This window comes from Acanthochromis polyacanthus, chromosome 4 (assembly GCF_021347895.1).
Source record: "Acanthochromis polyacanthus isolate Apoly-LR-REF ecotype Palm Island chromosome 4, KAUST_Apoly_ChrSc, whole genome shotgun sequence".
NCBI lineage: Eukaryota > Metazoa > Chordata > Actinopteri > Pomacentridae > Acanthochromis > Acanthochromis polyacanthus.
The window spans coordinates 32,977,125-32,997,765 of NC_067116.1; the positions used below are offsets into that span (position 1 = coordinate 32,977,125).

The 20,641-nt window shown below is 39.8% G+C and overlaps 1 protein-coding gene across 1 annotated transcript in view; it reads right to left on the bottom strand.

Moving 5' to 3' along the window:
- Positions 1–560: 560 nt before the first annotated feature.
- Positions 561–20,641, bottom strand: part of oca2 (oculocutaneous albinism II) — a 66,940-nt gene continuing 46,859 nt past the window's right edge. Inside the window, exons 22-24 of the mRNA XM_022201946.2 lie at positions 17,082–17,175; positions 16,048–16,141; positions 561–1,372 (exon numbers count right to left, since the gene is read on the bottom strand). Coding sequence (XP_022057638.2) covers positions 1,285–1,372; positions 16,048–16,141; positions 17,082–17,175 — 276 coding nt within the window. The 3' untranslated portion in view covers positions 561–1,284. The remainder of the gene's footprint in view (positions 1,373–16,047; positions 16,142–17,081; positions 17,176–20,641) is intronic.

Here is a 20,641-nt window from a genome sequence, read left to right on the forward strand (position 1 = left end):
AAAATCCTCTGAGCTACAGGAAACAACAATAACTTCCCTTAAACTAATATAACTGCACAGTGAAGACAGGTTTTGCAGAAGATTTGGACTGTGAAGTGAGGCAGACCTGATGGGTTCTTTCAGTAAAACAGTCATTTTAATGACAGTGCTCACTTCCCTGCATGCAAATGTTCCCATTAAGCAATCCCTTTCATTATTTTAGAGGGGCTCCGTGGCTGCATCCTGGGCTTGGCAGCGCCCAAGTTCACTGTGATTGGTTTGAGGAAATGCAAACATTGCAGAGTATTTTTATGATAAGGAGGCGCAGCGGATCATTCTCTACGACTGACACTGTGCTGTGGAAATTGATCTAGATCCTTCAGGTCCTGTGGGTTGCAGTTTGAGGCCTCTCTGGATTAGGATTAATCTGATACATCCTTTTAATGCTGAATCAGATAGGGATCTGGCTATAAGGTTTAATGGTATTGATCAGGTCAATTAGAGACTCAGATTGTGGATACTTACAAGAAAATGGTAGCAAATATTCATAAACAATAACAAACTACAAGAGTCAAATAAAATCCAGAAACATGACAAACTTTATTGTCTCTGTTGGAAAGCTTCCTCCATTGAACACAGATGAAGCTCAGGTTGTCAGACTGTACAATAGATAGCCAACAAGACTTAGAGAACAGTCTCTGCTGCTGCTTTCTGTTATTTTCCAGTTTAATATAGATGCTGCTTTTGTTTTTCTGTTTTTGAGGTTTGGGAATGCAACAAAGAAATATTAGACACAAACTTAGAAAATCCCTTTCACTGGGTCTGTAAAATATCAACGGAAGTTTGGTAAACCATGGGTGAAATGTTTGTCTAAAGCAGATAATGATCAGTGTTCTGAAAAGTAGATCAGTGACGCGCACGTGCCTAAGGGAAATGATTTGCTGCTTTTTGTAAACAGGCCACATGGATTTCCAAAAGAATGAACAGTCTGACATCGTACTCCGGTTTTTACACCCACTGAGGCCGTAGCACCACGTACAGCATTATGGAGTGGAGCCATGTTGTTTTTTTTTTAGTAAATACACTTTTCCTGGGTTCAAAGTTTTGGTCAAAGCTCCCATAAATCGGGTCCCTGATGGTCTGCACTTTAGTCAAAGACACTTTCTTTGAAAAATATGGCTACAATGCTTCATATAGTGCTGTACCCTGATCAGGCTACACCGTCACCTGACAGAGAGCTGAAACTCTTGAAGGAGTGGTCGCATGCACACACAGTCTCTTTGGCTCGGTACAGCGGGTGTGGATTTACATGTTCCATCCCAGTCCGATGTGGGTGGCCAGCAGGTAGCACATGGCGATCATGCATGTCATCATCATCATGGGGAATCCCAGCCTGCGATGAGCAAGAAAATGGCACATTAGTTACAAAGATTACAACTGTATTCTGGCTGAGAAAAGTGCTATTTTCCAAACTAATGATGACCTCACTGTGCACTGAAATGATGTAGTGAAACCACTGAGAATGATCACAGAGAAACCAATAATGGTGCAAATTATGAACTGGAGAGCACAGATACACTCCCTTGAAAGTTTTTTCCCCTTTTACTGCTTTGAATTACGTGCAGCATAAGTTAGCTTTTTTTGACAAGAATTTACAAAGTCTCTTCCATATCAAAGTGAAAACTGGTTTCTACAAAGTAAAGTCTAGTAATTAAAATATAAAACATAAACTAAGCAAAAGCTTACGTATTCACTCCTCTCAAGCCAGTATTTAACAGATGTACCCTTGGCCATAATTACAGCACTGAGGCTGTGTGGAGAGGTCTCATCAGCCTTGCACATCTGGAAACTGCAATTTTGCCCCATTCTTCTTTCCAAAACTGCTCAGTCTCTGGAAGTTGCACTGGGATAATGAGTGATCAGCCCCTTTCTAGTCCAGCTACAAAGTCTTAATTGGGTTGAGGTCAGGGGTCTGACTCACTCACAACATTCACTCTGTTGTCTTTAAATTATTTCTGTGCAGCTCCGTTTGTATGCTTCAGGTCACTGTCTTTCTGGAAAAGAAATCTTGTCATCTCGTCATCAGGCAGCCTTCAGGATTTCCCTTTGCTCTGCTGCATTAATTTTACCCTCCACCTTTAGAAGCCTTCCAGTGCCTGATGCTGAGAAACATCCCCACATCATGATGCTGCCACCGCCATGCTTCACAGTGGGAATGACGCGTTTGTGATGATTAATCTGTCTTCACTTTGACATGAAAGAGTCTGTTTTGTTTACATTGTTTGACCATTATTCAATGCTAAAACAGAATGAAAGGACAAAACTTTCCTGGATACTTTTAAAAGGCGCTGTAGTAAAGGTTAGCAAATCTGTATGGTTCAGAGTCATCTGAAGATCAGTGGTCCCCAGATGAAGCACCCAAAAAGGCCCCATCAGGTGATTTTGTTTTGTCTTGGTAATCTGTTCATTTGGTGGTTTTTGCATGTAGGACACATATTATTTGTGAAATAAGCAGTCGACACCATGGCATGAGCATTTCCACCTTAAAACTGCAGCGTACTGATCCAAGAGCCCAGTCCTGTCATCTCACAGGGCGGTGCTTTGTGTGTAATTACTCACTTTTCGGAATTGGTTTCCGGTTCTAGGATGAGTGGTTGAATAACTCTAGGTTTACAACTTGTGCAGCATCGAGTAGTTTGAATGAGTGGGAAGAGACGGGTGGAAAGCAAGACTAACTACATAGATTCATGCATTCTAGAGGCAGCGAGGGTGTAGAGCTACATTTAAGCCAGGAGGGATTATCTTTATGGAAATAAAATTCTAAATATACAACTTTGATACACAGATATGAGCTTTTAGAGGATAAATCAACAACCGGACAGGGATTTTAAAAGCTAGGGCTGCGAGTAACTGCTTTTCATTATTTTATCAGCGAGAGAACCATTACAAAATCTGAACAATTAAAAATTAATGATCAAAAATGGAAGGACCAAACTCTAAAATAAAAATAGGTAAATATAACTCCCTACTTTTAGTTAGTGATGTGTGATTGTACAGTGGGGATGTTACTGTAGCAGCTGCACATCCAGAATAAACAACATGACCACACAAAACAATACAAAGAGGTTTTACTGCCAACTATATTACCTACTGAAACTCAGGGAATGCTTCAAATGTGACGTAATGATGGAATTGTCAGAGAAATCATCAAACCTCTCAGCAGTTTAAATCTAAGTTATTTCAGATACATTTGGCTATATTTCTCTACAATTATTCAATAAAGCAGTGGGTTCTTAACCGTGTCACATGACATCACAGCTTCCGTCTACATCTATCTGGTTTTACTGTCAAATTTCTTCTCCATATTGAACCAGTTTTATTGTTTTTCTTTGTGTTTTGACCTTTGGCACCCACAGACCGTCAAATTTCTCATATGTGGAGAGCCAAATTATTGCAAATCCCATTCTTATTCTGATGTGTGACACTTTCCTGAGCCCCACAGGCGAACTCTCTGTTCACTCAGCCGGCTGCACAGGGAGGTCAGAGCTGCACAGACCCTTCAGATCAGCTTCAGATTCAGCCTCTTATTCAAGGACACACCAGCCTGTAGGTGAAGGCTCTCACTAACAACCCTGCTGCTCTGAAACATGCACCAATGATATGCTGTATATTGTTTGTACAATAAAAACTTAACTTGTTAAAAACAATCAGAGAGGTCTTCAGCTGCATGCAAATAAGTCATTAGTCCAAAGATGTCAGCAGTGACAGACTAAGGTTTCCCTCAGAAATGGTGATATTACATGACATTTTTGAAGGCCAGCCCTGTTCTCAGTGCAATGATTGAAATTCAGTTATCTTCATTACACAACAATGATGATTGCTGCTATAAAAGTAGCAGGTTTTCACTCCTGAATGAGTGTCTTTAATTTAAAATGCGTCCTCAGATGACTCTGGTACTGCAGATGGTTCATTATTTGGATGTGGACCATGTCCTATATGGACACATGGCTGCTCATCGGGCCAGAGATCTGTTTGCCCTCAGTCTGTGGCACAGATCAGTTTTGGAGGACAAAAACAGAAACTAAACTAAATGTATAGTCAGCGTCCCGGCGATCAATCTCTGTCAAAGCAGCACAGGAGTAATTAAAACTATTGTGTTTATTTGCAAACGTTAAGGGAAACCTATCGTTAAAATATCATTTGGAGCAGATGTTGCTCTCCAGTGTAATGGTGCAGAGTGAGACGTGAGCCTGAATGAACGATAAGTCAGGACCTAATAAAGCAGAAAACAAACATAAACCTACTGCTGCCATATTAGCTGTGTTGGTTCTCCTATTGAGATTAACGACAAAATGACGACAGCCTGTTATTTCGAACGCACAACCAAATATGATGAGGAGTTACATTCTAATCCATTCGCTCTACATGTGGTTTTATGAGCAAACACACTCTTGCACTTATGCTGAGGTAGAGTTCATTAAAGTCTCTCTCGGGTCATTGATTACACTCCTAAAAACTCATTTTGGTGTATAAAAGTTATGCAATTAGAAGTTTTCTCCATGAAAAAAATCCCTTACAGCCTTAAAATGACACTACAGTATTGCTCCAGAATGTGCAGATCTTAGACGTCCCCTCCTAATATTTTAGTATCTAGATTAATTATATTTTAGAATTTAATCAGATATTATACATACATATAGCCTAGCCGCGCTAGACCCATGTTCTGAAGACGCAAGGGTCTAGGAACACTCGACAGGGAGGGAGGCGGGCTAAAAGGTTGTCTATCAAATCACTCTGCAGCAATTGGGTAGGTATACAACCAATCAGTGCAACAAATAGGCTGACGTAGTTCCTGGAGCGCCGGCGGATTGTGGCTAAGTCCCATTAGCTTCCCAACCAGCGGAGCCAACTGGTATATTAAGGATTTGCCATATCCCGTCGGCATAAGTCCAAATACGTCTTTCTTCTCAATGAAACACTTAAGTGCCGTCCTTTGTTTATCTTTCAAGTTGAATTTTAGCTTCAAATCTTTAAGGGCTGTGGCCAAAGCCAAGTCGAAAGATGACTGTTTATTGTGCGCCGGTTGTTTCTGTCAGAATCGTCACGCCTCTGTCGTCACTTAGTTACGTCCGCCTTCTGACTCTACACTTCATGGTGATTGGTCCGGCCAGTTTTAGGAGAATCCAACCTCGAGCCTTATGGAGGGTAACTAGACCCACCCTGGCAGAGAATTAAATTCGTTGCCGTGGGTTGTCTAGCGCGGCTAGGCTAACATGCATACATATTAGATATAGAATAGAATAGATCTTTAATGTCACTGTTACAGAAAACAATGAAAATCAGTTTAGCACTCTCTGAATAGCAGCATTAAAAATAAACTATAAACTATACACATGGATATACATATCCAGTTTGTGTTTTGTTTGTATTCTAACATATGCAGCACTTTGGTCAGCCCAGACTGTTTAAGAGTGTGCTATGTAAATAAACTTGATTTCATTTGAATTCTTCATCCATATCTCTGTCACTCACTGCAGCTCAAGCACACCAGCTCACCTACACTCTGCTTCAACACGGTATAACCACCCTGTGCTAACCAACGACAAGCTGGGATACTGGAGTAATTCATCCACATGTTTCAACCAGAGACAGATTCTGGAGAAGAACGACACAAGATTACAGGACTGGATCCACAGGTTTGTTAAAAAGGAAACATTAGAAGTCTAAATCTGTATTTATAGTCATCAGTACGCTGCAGTTTCCAGGCAGAAATTCTCAGCCATAATGGTGCCTGCTTATTTTCCCCCAGTGTTTCTCCCAGCACATAAAAAAAAACACTGTATGAACATGTTAACAAGGTAAAAGAAAACCTGAGGGTGTCTTTAAAATAACTACTGTGGCCTTACTCATGTCACAGAGGGCCTCACACAGATATGTACAAAGACATGACTAATTGTGCAAACGTTATTTTGAGAGAGATGCAATCAGTGGTTTCTCTGCTCTGTCTATTTTCTCTCTACCAGGTCACGAGACCTTCCTAGAAACTCTCAAGGTCTGAGATGAGCAATTGGGTTCAGTATGAGGATTTGATTAGCTGTGAGTCACAGCTGCTCGTGACCTTCTCCATTCATTTTTCATTTTCATACATCCGTGGCTCAAAGAGATGAGTTAATATAGAAATTAGATATTCACCAAATGCAAACCTGAAAAACAAAGGACATTTTCTTGTGTGTTTAATACACCAGAGGCAGGAAATATGTGAAAAAACTTGAACATTTTATGTGCTGAGGACACTGGTAAGCTTTTTAGTACTTCTCTTTTCTCAATTTGGGGACACATTTGCGTGATCACACATTGAAAAATGTCCACCTACCAGGCAGGCTACTGTCTTTACTTCCTTACCTTCCGTCCCTATTCTGCTGCATGTTCGAATTGTAAAAAGGTTAAAACTTTTATCGGCTTTGTGGCCACAATAAAAAGGGCACAAAATCCCAAAAATGTAAAATATCTTCTTAGCTAAAGAAGCTGAGAAAAGCATACAACATCTCCGGAGATCCTTAAATAAAAAACTAAATGGTGTACGTGTGAGGGCGTATCTGATCACTGTGTATTGCTCTTTATTGCTGCTACTCTTTCTTCATTCAGATGGATAAAATTATGCCATTTTCATTTAATATGCATGTGGAAATGTCAAATTAGTGCTTGAACTGAAGATTAATGAGGCTAGGCAAGCACTTAAACTCATTAATAATAATTTCAAAACATTATGGTGGTGCATTTAAATTCGAATAAAGTCAAACTTTCAGAGCAGCCGGCTGAACTGAGCTACAAAGGTCAGAGTGATTATCATTTTTATTTAGACATCAGTGGCTAATGAGGGCTCAAACGTGAGAACAAGCTCACACTAAAATGTTTATCAAAAAAATAAAAACATTGCATCTGGTTAATTAAAGATTTGCATTGATCTGCCTTTTAAAGTTGATCGCTTAGAACCTGATCTTTCACTGTCCTAATTTTATGTGTTTGTCCAAATCAAGTCCCCACTGAGGAAAAAATGAAATCTTTCACTGAAAATCGCATTTGTAATGTATTCTCAGTTCACATTTATAGCTGATGGTGTCTGAAAGAGTTGAGCCCCGTTACTGCTAATACATTAATCGACTTTACATGTATTTAACAGCTCCTTAGAAACTCCCGTAGCATCAACACGGCTTTCTTTTCCTGGCTTAAGAGTCTCACAGACAGTTCATGAGCACCTCACCAAGGTCAATGAGAACACAAGATTTAGATTAACTGGTAAATGTGGATTAACTTTTATAAACTGGACAGTAACCAAGGCTCCAGACAAAACTTTTTATTTTGGTTGCACTGGTGAACCAGCACATAATTTAGATGCCAATGAAATTTTTCATCGTGGTGTTTGGCGGTGAATAATACTTTATGTGACCTTTAGTTGGCAGTTCCAACACACACTGACAGTCATTAAGTGTCACAGCAGACTCTCTCATGGTGGCACTGTGCTAGTCAAACTACCACAGTGCTTTTTGCTTGCTAAAACGGGACTGCCAGTTGTCCCACTTACCGCCTGCTCAGGTCGTTATAGAGTTCCTGCAACACCTGAGCAAACATTTTGACCAAGTATTACAGCTAAAGCACAATACATTTCTTGACATCCTCGTCTTTCCTGCTCTGTCTTATCTATATTTTTAATTGGTTACATTATTAGCTGCAATTGGTCGACTAACTGATAATCAAACCAAAAGCAGGTTTAGTTGCACTTCACAGAGGACATATCAAAAAAGATTAATCCCTTGAACTCTTTAGTCATTTTATTTCTATTTCCTAGACTCAGGTAGCCAAAAGCAGCTTCTCATTTCTAGTTACTGACGAACGGTATCGATGCTATCAAAGATGGGTTTTATTAGCTTTAGCTGGCAAACAAATGAAGTTAACGATGGGTTTAGGAGTTGCTTAAAAATGTGGCTGGTTGTGTTTATTGTTTCCAGCAGACTTTTAAAGGAGAGGATCCTGTAAAAGAGTCTTAACTTGCACTTGATGGCTACACAATATTGTGAAAACAGATTCCCGGGCAACAGCCAGCATCCTCACATACTGGTGGACCATGAACAAAGAAACAGCACTGGAGTTGTATCTCAAACGGGAGCTCATCAGATCAATCAGTGCTCTAAAACATTCCAGGGCAGACAGTAATGCAGTATTCAGCAGTGGAGATGGAGGGTCAGAGCAGTTGAGTGGTGTGAATATTGATCTGTAGCTCTCTTTGTACTGCTGAGCCAATATGAACTACTTCTGCCTCTGTCATATATAAATACGGTATATTCATTAAAATTATACTCTAAATACATTCAATATGTAGGAAATGGGAAATATGGCTCCACAAGGTTGAGGCCTTTAAGTAGTTCATTAACATGAGACCACTGTGAGCGTATCTTTGTGGAATGAACGTCCAGTTAAGATGGATGGAGGGAGGAATCTAAACTGTTATCATAGCCAGACAAGCTCAGGTCACCTCCACACAAGTGAATCCTTTTCTGCTGAGCAATGCCTCTTTCCCCATCGTGGGCGCAGCATGAAGGGACAGAGGGCAGAGGAAGAAGCTGCCATAGTATGACATAGAGAGGAACAAGATTCACCTTGTCTAAAAGCTGCCATCGTACCTTGTGATCTCACACATCGACTTAATTGCATATGATGGGAGCTCTTTGAAAGTCCTGATGCAATCTCAAAGACTCTCTTTAGATAAACCCGGGGGAAGTGTTCCTCTGACTATGGAGGCTGTATGACACAGAGCAGAATAGAGCCGTTACCTGTGACAATGTCTGGCCTGCACTATTCAGCGAGCACAATGCACCAGTGTGAAGCGTTCAGAGCGCGGAGCGGATCACTGAAACATATAGAATTTTGTCACTGATTATGGTGCATGTTACATTTCTTGCAAATGAAGGTAGCACACCTGCAGTCTTCAGTGCAGGAGCCTTTGTTTCCAGCTCAGATGCAGAGAGTCGCATGAAAAGAAGTATTAATTCTGTCAGACAGTGCTACAAAGGCAGAGAGCACAAGGTGTAGAAAAAAAGAATAATGCTCCCTGCTCCTTAAAGAAGTTCACATTATTTTATGTGATTTGTTTGGCAGCCTGTTTGTATTCGATGCACAAACACAATCACATCTTAGCTGGTGCTGTTAGCTTGTTAATATCTGCTAAATATCAGCTATAGTTACATGCAGTTTTAGGCAGTAGTGTTGCTAAATGTATTCGTTACTAGTTTAAAGGCATTATGGAGGATGTTTTTTTTTGTTTAATTTGTCTGATTCACATAAAATGAATATACTGACCTGTAGTGGACTTGTATGTATGGTCTCTAAAAGAATAAAATTTTAAAAAAAAACTGTGGACATGGCAGGACCTGAAAAACATCAGCCAATCAACGCGCTCGGACCGAGGCGTTTGCTTTGCTCCCTTTCCTGTCAATCAAAAATCTTCCGGCTCAGGCCTAGTTATGTAGATTGGACGCCTTGGACTTACGTGTTTTGTGTATGTGTTGCTTTGGTATAGCTTCGTAGTTAGCTGGCGACTTGTTTTGCTCATCTTTTTTTACATAATGGCAGATAAAGATCCAGGGGGACCCAGCCGTAAAAGAAAGCTTCACGAGTCCTACACAAGTTTCTGGAGGGGGGCGTTTCTTCGTAAATGTTAAGAGGGGGGAGGTTAGAGGGGGGTGAGGGAGAGGTTGTAGGTGCGCATGCGCATGCTACGTTCAAAGTCGTAGGAAATTAAATCTCCTCTAATGCCTTTAACATCATTTATCAGTAGAATGGTGGTAACAGCGCTGTTTTGCTTTTTAGTGGCTAAGCTCTTTCATTCAGTACTTCTGAAGCACTGCAATGTAAACCTATAAAACAGAGTGAAGTGTTTTAGATCAGACCAGTTGCTTTCAAACATTTTGACCAAATCCTTACAAAAACAGTCTCTAATGTGGCCCTTTGTCATGTTTGAGTTATCTGTTGGAAAAAAAAACTCCACTATTTTAATCCCTCTACTTGTCTCAAATGGTTTAATTTAAACTGCTGGTCAAAGGGCAAAGAGGGGAATGTATTTAATTTTTCACCATAAAAGGAGAAAAGACTGAAGTCTAAAGAATGATCAAGGCCTTTTACAGTGATTTTTTTTAAATGGCTCCAACCTGTAGTTTGGGAACCACTTGACAAAACCAGAAAATAAGTGATTAAAAAAGCTGTTTGTGAGTCACTAGGGACATTTTTTTCTGAAAAATAACAACACAATTGTGTTAATAAGGTTTTAATTAGGTAGAATTTTGACTGCAGAGCTTAATATTATTAATATATTTTACATGGCTGTGTTGCTACTAAAGCACAGTGGAGCTGCAACAGTGATTGTGTGGCGACAATGACTGTCAGTTATTAAATGAATCACAAACTATTCAAGTAATCAATGTGCTTTGAGTCATTTTTTTAAGAAAAAAAAAAAGCATCGAATTCCATCCATTATCTATGCACCGCTTAATCCTCATTGATCGGCTGGAGTCTATCCCAGCTGACTTAGGGTGAAGGCAGGAGACACCCTGGACAGGTCAGCAGTCTGTCACAGGTCTACATATACAGACAAACACTCACACTCACATTCACACCTATGGGCAATTTTGAGTTCCCAGTTAACCTCTGCATATTTTTGGACTGTGAGAGGAAACTGCAGTAGAGAAAACCCACGCATGCACAGGGAGAACATGCAAACTCCATGCAGACAGATCCAGGGAAGGCCAGGACGTGAACTGAGGATCTTCTAGCTGCAAGGCAACAGCACTATCTACCAAATCACTGTGCAGCCAGCATCTAATTCCAGTTTCATAATTTGAATATTCTCAGGTTTCTTTCCTCCTTCATAATGAAAATAATTAGTGAAAATAATTGCTCATTGCATTCCTAAAGTAGAGCACTCTTAATGTTTCAGCATCTATCTGTGCCTTTGTTTTTTGTTTAGTTGTTGCTGAAAGTGTCTAATTTAGTTTTTCTGATGTTAAACAATGTCGTCCTGAAAATTGCTATCGGACAAAAGTACGGAGAATGTCTATCAGTGTAGTTTAGTACCAAAATGTAACAATGATTATTAACACATTACAATGAAATAAAAGCTCTGGCTTAAACAGCTGGCACTCTGCGGAGCTGGACAAAATACAGTCCATACAGAGTAGATGCTTCTGCCGTGCTCCCTGGGTTAATGGCTTGAGGAGAGGAGGATGATAAGGGGCTGCAGGCATGAAGGAAGCAACAGGGACCACACCAGCTAACTGCTGAGCTACTCAGGACCACTCATTTTCCTTTGCGACGGTCTATCAAAAAGGCATACGTGTCGCTGTAGGCTCATCTGGCCCTTGAATCCAACCACCTGATACAGCACCAGTCAGTCCCAGCTGCCAGGAGTCACAGACAGACTTCTCACCCTCTTACCTGTCTCTCTGAACAGCTGTGACCTCCACCACAGACAGCCAATTACAGGCAGCGCTGCAGCCGACAGCAATGCTTCTATCCATTCACTGTAAACACAGCTACAGTGGGAGAGGAGCAACCGTTTTTCTATTTCAGTGAAATCCTCTGCAGGCGGACATTTTTCAGTCTTTTCAATATACTCTGACATGATTTTACAGTTTTAATAAAATATGACTTAATATATAACCGTGATTTCTGTAAAATGCCAAACAATCTGTAGTAGTTTTTCCTCACATCCACAGTCTCACTACTTGTCCAAAGTCCCTCCTGCTTTAAGAAAATTATATTAGAATGCTGAAATTGTATGTAAAAATACGAAGTTACAAGTACAAGTCCTGCATGAAAAATCCTGCTTATGCAAAAGTACAGGAATTTCAAAACAGTCCATAGTTTGACAAGAAATAACATTTTTAAAAAACCCACACACTTTCTTTAATAATTACTGAGATTTTTTCATCCAAACATAGTCTCAAATTGCAATGTGTGAAGAAATGTGTGGAAGTGGGTCAATTTAAAAAGAAAAAATCTCAGAGATATGGGATTTATTCAGCTAAAATTTCAGGTACTATTCAATTTTGATTATCAACAATTTATGATTTAAAAAAGTTTAAAGAATCAGAGATGGTCAAGCATCAAATCTAGAAAGAACAACTTTTGTTTGTTTGTTCACAACTGTGGACAGTTCAATCCCAGTTTAAAGATAAAAAAGCTGGAAACCACTGGTTGCTTCTTTATCACTGTGTTGTATTTTTAAAGCTTGTTATATTAGTCATTATGTAAAGCCTTCATCTTTAAAGTAACTAACATGAAAATACTCAAGTAAAGTATCTCAGAATTGTTGTGAAGTACAGTACTTGAGTAAATGTATAGTTATTTCCCACTACTGCTTATAGCTGGGGCTGATGGGTCCAACATTTGTGAGTGTCAGAAGTACCAGAAAAAAATCCCGGTTCTTGCTTGATGATGTTACTAGAAAAGCACTCTGGCTCAACAGCTGTTGCTTTAAATATGCTACACAACTAACTGTGACTTGACATTCAATAACTGTTCAGGTATTTTACTCAAAACCACAAATTTTGGTCTGAGTTTTTAGGATTCACTGTCTCGGTAAAATGAATCGTTCAAAATGTAAAGGCAATCCGTCCAAGAGCTGTCAAGCTCACGAACAAACACGACTGCAGACAAATGAAAAGTGATCCAGGTGAAAATGAGTCTGGCAGCAGAGAGCAAACCCTGTAACTCCGTCCAGTTGAAAAGTTTTCTCATCTCTGATCTACATTTAGTGACATTAGCTCAAACCCAGCCACACACCGAATTCAATCAAAAGTGTCAGTAGAACATTAGACAAAGACCAGAGTGTGTAGTGAGAGCAAATGTCTGATCAGAAAGCAAAGTCACATCTCCTCTGCAGATATTCAAGTCAGATTCAAATAAAGCCTGTCGCATATCAAAGTTACAATACAAATTGTTCTTTTTCTTTTCATGATTTCATCCGGCACATTTAAGAGTTCCATGAATAAAATGACATTTCTATTTCTGACTGATTGCATAGATTACACCTAATCAGACTCATATTCATCCTTCTTTCAACCTCACTGACCATTTCCACTTCTCCAACAAGCAAACTCCAGAGTGGCTGTGACGTCACCAATGAGTGAAAATGATCAGTGAGCAGGTGGCAGCTTGGGAGGCAGTCTACTCATCATCCAGCTTCAGATATAACCACATCTATTAACATTCACTTGAGTTCTTTTTTTTTTTTTTAGTTTTAAAATGAAAGCTCTCCACAAAGTTTTCACTCAGTATCAGTTAAATCAGTCACATAATTGCAACAGCTGGAGTTCCTCTACTCTCACTGTAGGAAATATTCATTTTGCACTTACAGTCTCAATGAAAGGGACACAAACTAGAGTCACTGCCAAGCCAAGACAGAAGTGGCCAAATCCTGATCCTGAAATCCTGAAATCCAGATTCACTGACATCACAGCTGCAGTGCTGAGGGTGTGAGTTCGTAGGAGCTTGAAATTGCATTTTTAAAAAAAGGAATTGGACACCCTGTCGTTTAGTATTTGGACTCGTGTTTCAAAAGCAGTGAACTGTGGCAGTCAAAATGATCGCTATCTCAAATTCAGTTTTGATTTGTCAGAATAATAGTTGCAGATACCTGAAATGCCATTATGATTACTCTGGATTGTTGAGGTTTCTCATTGGATATTGGTCAAACAACGCATCCGAACAGCTGCTCTTCTGGCTAAAACTATTGGAAAATGCCATGAAACTGAAAGGTCAACAGAGAGGAGTTTGCGGAAAATATGAGCTTTGTTCAATAAAGACCTGCAGATGAAACGTAGCAGAACTTACATATTGTGTTTGAAAAGGAAGCTGCTGCTGAACCCTCTCATATAACTGCAATGTACCTACAATGTCACTTCACCTTTAATTCAAGAGATCTGTAATTAGATTTTGACTGGTCAGAATTTCAGTTTAAGATCTTCGACATCACTCTGACTGGTTCAAACTTATTTCAAGATACGCATAAAGTACAATGTGGATATCTTGAATTGAGAGGAAATTAGGATATCTTGGTCTAGGTTTCTGACTAGTCTAAATTAAACTGTAGATTTGATAACCTGGCATTACAAATAGTTATAAATCAGCTGCAGATACGTGGAATCCATCTTCTGTCCAGAAAGAATGACAATGTGGATCTCTGAAATGTACTTTCTGACTAGGAGGAACTGAATAATGGACATCTGCAACACACATTCAGTGTAGATAATAAATGTTAAAAATGCAGCAACATACACACAATTCTACAAACGAGGAATTAAAAAAAACAAAAACACAACAGCAAGCAGCCAGATGTTGTCACTTAACTTCTAAGCAGATTTCTTCTCTGCGCCATCCCTGCTGAGTTTGTGTACATTTAGTTGAGGACAAAACAACCAAATTTACTCCTCACCAACTTCACTATGAACTATGGACGAGTCTGTCAGGTTATTCTGCAGATATGTGGACTCAAAGTTCACATCGGAGCCTAAATGCACTTAATGATTTAACTGTGCCACAGTCCTGAACCCTCATCCATTTAGCTAGAATACACCTCAGACTCCACAAACACAAACTCATGTCTGTCATGTTGTTTCCTGGAGTTAATTTCCTGACACCTGCTATAGAAGATACACCAAATGCATCAACTCCTGCTCAAAGATGCCTCCTTAAAGACGTGAGAAGCTCCTTTCACACGACACATTTTAATGAACAGGACTCTGGGGAAGCTCGAGCATTTGAAGTGCCGCCTCTTCTGGCTTTTTTTCTAAATGTTCTGAGGCAACTAGTACACATTGTTGGCATTTTCTAGCGCAGCATATGACAGACATTAATGTGTAAGAAGCCCTTCAGGCGGAGTAGCCTTTGTACAGGGTTTGCAGGAATTCATAAGTCTGAGAGACAGCCTTTCAAACACGCTGTTTATTAGGGCTGCAGGCAAGCAAAGAAAATCTGGGTAGACTGAAATTGTTCTGACTCTGCAATCGACTGATCATGATAAAAAATAAATAAAAAATTTGCACGTTATCAAGAACAAACTGGCTACACTCCACTGAATGGACTCTACCTGCTGGTTTTATTGGCCTAAATGAATTAGAAATAAACATAAAAAAGTAGCATTTGTCACATTTTTAGTCTAATTTTGTCCAACTAACATTTTCATTGTCAGTTAATCTGTGGATTATTTCCCTGATTAGCTGAATAGTTGTTTACCTACCTGTAAAATGCTTGAAAATTATGAAAAATGTCTGTCATTGTTTCCCAATGTCCAAGATGATGCAATTAAATGTCTTGTTTTATCCAGAAATCACAGATATTCAGTTCACTGTCATAGAAAGAACCCAAAACCCTGAGAATATTCAAATTTAAAAAGCTGCAATCAGAGAATTTATTACTGTTTTCTTCTTAAAAAATGACTAAAACTGATCAGTTCGTTATGAAAATAGTTGGTGATTAATTCAACAGTTGAGAACTAATTAGTTAATTGGTAAATCAATAGACTCCAGAACAGACTAACGAGCACCTGTCAATATTCATATGATTTCTGAAAACAGATCTATATCAGCTGGTGATCCCAGCACAAGAACTAATGAGGAAAATCACTCGGACAAGTAAGCTGCTGTTTTTAGATGAATATGCCATGTTGTTTGTTAAGCTGTGACATGCTACTTCAGAGTTTACACCTTGCCATCTGTTTGAACACAATGCAGCCACACCGACATCTTCTTTGCCATGATGTTAAATAATTTCAACTCTGAGTCAACGTTAAATAAATTATATCTAGCAGTCTCCATTATGTTAGTTCAAAGTTGTGAAAATGTGGCAGTGTTCACAGGTAGTATATTCATCCCACTTATAAAAGTAACATTACTGCTTGACCTGTAAGAAATTTGCATAAAGATAGCATATTGACCAACCAGTCAACCAGGACACCACAGACGACGTGTTTATGCTCGAGATGCTATAACGGGTGCTGTTAAGGAAAAGGAGGCTTACTTGAAGAACTCCACAAAGGAAAAGCCGTATCCGTGCTGCTCAGCGATTCCTGCACACACAACGTTGGCCGATGCTCCTATTAATGTTCCGTTTCCTAAACAGAGCCGAAGAAAATAGTTAACGACTCTCTTCAGTTTCAGTGTCACATAAAATATACAAGTCAACATCAAGGGCACAATAACACAGGACTTCAAAATACTCCACAATGCTGCATTGTTGTGACGATGATAAGAATTAAGCCAAGCTGTTAGGCTGCACATCGCATGAGCACAAATGCCTTCAAGTCCCTGGTTTGATTCCCGGCCAGCTTGACCTTTACTGCGTGTCATTTCCTGCTCGCTCTCCCCATGTTTCCTGTTTCTCTACATTTTCACAATCTAACAGAGACTAAAAGCCAGAAAAATGAATTAAGTTAATAGGCATCATCTGTTTTAGCACTCTCTCAGTGTTTTCTTTATCTAATATAAAGTTTATACGATTTTTAATCTACTGTAGCAACATTTTGACAGTCGGATTGTGTATCCATTCTGCTGTTCGATGGCGCTCACATCTCAAAAGGTGTCAGCGTGGGGATGGAGCTGGGCGGCGGCGACATCATACCGCCGATCGATAAGGCCCTGTCAGCACTGCAGTTGATTAAACTGAAACACTATGACAGCTCTCTCTCTCTGTATATATATATTTGTCCTTCCACCCAAACAGAACCGGTCTCTGCTGAAGGGCCGGCCACTGGGGTGTAGTAGAGCCTGGATGAGGCTCGCTCTGATGGCCTCGAGGCTGCGCTCACAAAACCCACAGCCTGACCTCCCTGAGGAGTGACACAGCTGTACAAAGTGAAGCTGTCACTGGGAGCATATGATGTCTGTTTCTGGCAGAGGCCATCGATAAAGAAATGCACCTTTCAAACAGTTATAAACTATAAAGTCCCCAGTGTCTGTAAGGAAGTCTCTGAAGTTGGCGAGTGTTTTGTCCTCAAACCAGCTTTAGACGGTATATTTATAAAACACTGTATGAGGTTAAGAATCAGAACTCACCACCGAGACAGGCTCCCATGGCCAAAGCAAAGATGAGAGGTTTAACTGGCAGGTTCACATCTGCATCCTGACTCAGGTTGATGAGAACTGGAATCTGAGAGTACAAAAGACGGATTTAACATTACTTTAACATACACTGCTTTAGGTGGCAAGCCCTTTTTTCTATTTCAAAATATTTATATAACTAAACCATAGACATTTTTGGAGCATAAAACAGACTAGCCTAACCTGTTACACATTCCAGCAACTCTCATATATACCAGTCAGCCACAACTTTAAAACCTCCTGACTAATATTGTGTAGATCCCCTCGTGCCAACAAAACAGCTCTGACCCCTCCAGGCCTGGAGTCCACAGACCTCTGATGGTTTTCTGTGGCATCAGGCACCAAGATGCTCACAGAAGCACCTTCAGATCCTGGAACCTCCATGGACTGGTCAGATATTGGTTTTTTCAGGGAAGTAATCAAGCGATGAAAATGTGTGTAGACTGAAAACTGATTGGTCACGTCAAAAAAAAAAATCTGCACATTATCTCGAAGTAAATTAGTCACAGTGCACCGAGTGCTGTCAAGCTGCTAGCCTTATTCGTCTAAATGAGTTAAAAGGTAGTATTTTAACATTTTAAATCATTTTTCCTGCATATTTTCTACTGAAATGGAAACTGATTCAGAGCAGATTAGGGCTGCAGCTAACAATTATTGTCACTGTTGATTAACCTATGGAATATTTTCTGGATTAATTAGCTCGCAAACTATCAGTAAATGGTGAAAAATATCATTGCTTCCCAAAGGACAAGATGATGTCCTCAGAATCCTTTAAATCACGGAGCCTTCATGGATCTGACAACATGAATGCTTGGTTGTGTTTCTCAAACCGATTCCTAAACAATGTTTGCAATATAGCAAAGAGCATTATCCTGCTGAAAGAGATCAACAGGGAGCCTTAAAGAGTGTGCATAGTTTACAACAGCCACATCCTGCTGCCATCTTTTCATCAGATAAACAAAACATACACACCCAGTTGTCCACATAATGTAAAGGAAAGCATGATCCATGAGAGTATTGCAGGTGCTTTCAGTGGTGAACAGGTGCCAGACGTTCCTTGGACCTTCTTTGGTAGGCGCTAACTGGCCCAGTTGGGACGTTCTCTAACCAAGTTGTCTAGCCATGACAATTTGACCTCTGTCAAAGTCTCTTAGACCCTTATGCAGCTCATTTTTCCTGCCTCCACCACATCAACTCCAGGAACTAACCGATCCTAACACATCCTACCTCTTGACAGGTGCCAGTGTAAACAAGATGACCAGCATCATTCACTTCATCTGTCAGTTGTTTTTTAATGCTATGGCTGACCTCTTTATGTACATGAAATACGCATGAACATATCCACCTGTGATGATGATATTTGCTTGGTTGTTGCACACAACATACAGCAGATAATGACCCGTACAGTTGATGTAGCAAACAGTGAGCGTTTAATTACCTTCCGACTATTTGTTTTTCAGCAGATTGTTGGATTATCTTTTAAGGAAATAGCTGATGTCCAGTGGAATAGAGAATATTTCCACTGGTTCCTGGTGTGACCTGATGTTGTGTGACTGAGTTATGCTGTGCAAATTACTTGACACAAAGCACACAAACGGAGCGTACTTAATGTATGTAGTCTTCTATCAATTCAAATATCTGCTGCTGGTTGGGGAAGCAAACCCAAACAGTTTAAAGACGGATCAGGTAATAATATGATTTGCATTTGGAATCGTTTGCACTCAGAGGATTTAACATGTTAATAACTGAGCTTTAGAGGAGCTGCCAAACTGACTTTGTTACCCCCGATTCCAATCTTTATGCCTACCTAAGCTCACAGCTGCTGTTTTGATATTTACGATACAAACATGAAACCAGTATCAATATTTCCATGTAACTCTGACCCAGAAAGCAAACAAGCGTAAATGTTGAAGTATTCCTTTGAAAACACAAGAGCTTCATTCATTCATACATTTTCTGGAGAAAATTATTCTGGTCTGAAAGGAGGAAAACAAATCTTTTCTCAGCTTCAGTCTATTGTGACAATCGGGACATGCTTTCTTATCAGCTGTGCACTGAATTGAAAAGTGACGCACTTTGAAGTCGCCCTCTTTTCAGGTGGAGCGACGCCTGCATGGGCCTGAAAATGTGGGGAAACTATCAGAGAAAAGGACATTTTCAAAGCCCCGCGGACACACTGGCGGGGGGGCTGACTAGTCAAAAAATCTGATGGTTTAATTCTAGCAAGCAGCATCTCGTCCTGTCAGTTGGATAACATCTTTTCCTTTTCTCACTGTCATTTTAATTGAGCGCACTGGCACCCCTCTGGAACATTGATCTCTGCACAATCTATTAATTTTCAGCAAAACAGACAGCTGACAACAAGAGTGGTGAGGCGGCAGTTGGTCAAACATTCGCAACGGAATTAATTGTGAGATACGTCTGTTCCCGCAGCCAAAGCAGCAACACAATTCATGTGCCTGACAGTCTCTTTAATCCTCCTATTCTCTGCATAGGAAGCCAGACAGTGAAATGTAACAGCACATTTCAATCACAATATGGCACTATTTGCATGTTTTGCTCTTTTTGTGAAACTAATAACCCTTGTTGAGCTTGTTTTTCTCCCACAATGTTTAAGACAACAAGAAGGGGTTGGCAAAATTAATCAATATAAATGTCGCTTTTTTGATGGCTACATAATGATCATATTTATTGGTAGCATTTTTACAACTTCTATGATCAAGGCATTTTCACACTACTCTGCACTATATTTCACCATGCTCAATGTGTCTTCCATCAACTTGCTCTCAGCTTGCTTCTCTGCAAACCATTTTCAACCCAAGCTTTCATGTATTTCAGGAATCCAGAATGTGCTTTTGTCTCTATCTTGTTCTTCCTATACTTGTCTCCTCTTGGCTCTGTGTAAACTACTGGTTTAACCTTAACCCATAAGAACCCACGGTGACACCAGTGTAACAAGTATTTTGAGTGCCCCAGTCTCTTCCTATTAAAGCTTTATGTTTGACCTTAACTCATTAAGTCCTTTAAGGAAAAATGGGTCTGGGTTCTTATGGGTTTAGCATTGTGTTTTTTTATTTTAAAAGCTTGTTTTATTATCCATTGTGTAAAATCCTCATCTCAAAAGTAACTAAATCCTTCAGACAACTGTAGCAGACTTGAAAGAATAATATTTGCCTCTAAGATATAGTGGAGTGAAAGTAAAAAGACGCATAAAATGAAGCACTCAAGTAAAGCACTAATACTGCAAAACTACTATATTGTAGTAACGCTACTTAGCTACTTTCCACCACTGTATTGGACTTATAAAACGATCAATGAGTTAGAGAGATCCCCCTGTAGACTATGTTTAAAAGTCAAATGTGAACTCAACAATAAGCAATTATCCACTGCAGGAACTTGTAGGTAATCTTAGGGTGGTCTGAACTGCTCCTGGAGAACCTCTACAGGCTATGTTTGGGGGAGAAAAACACCTACTCTCGAAAAGGAGTTCTAAGTGACCGGCAGCAATCGTGTTT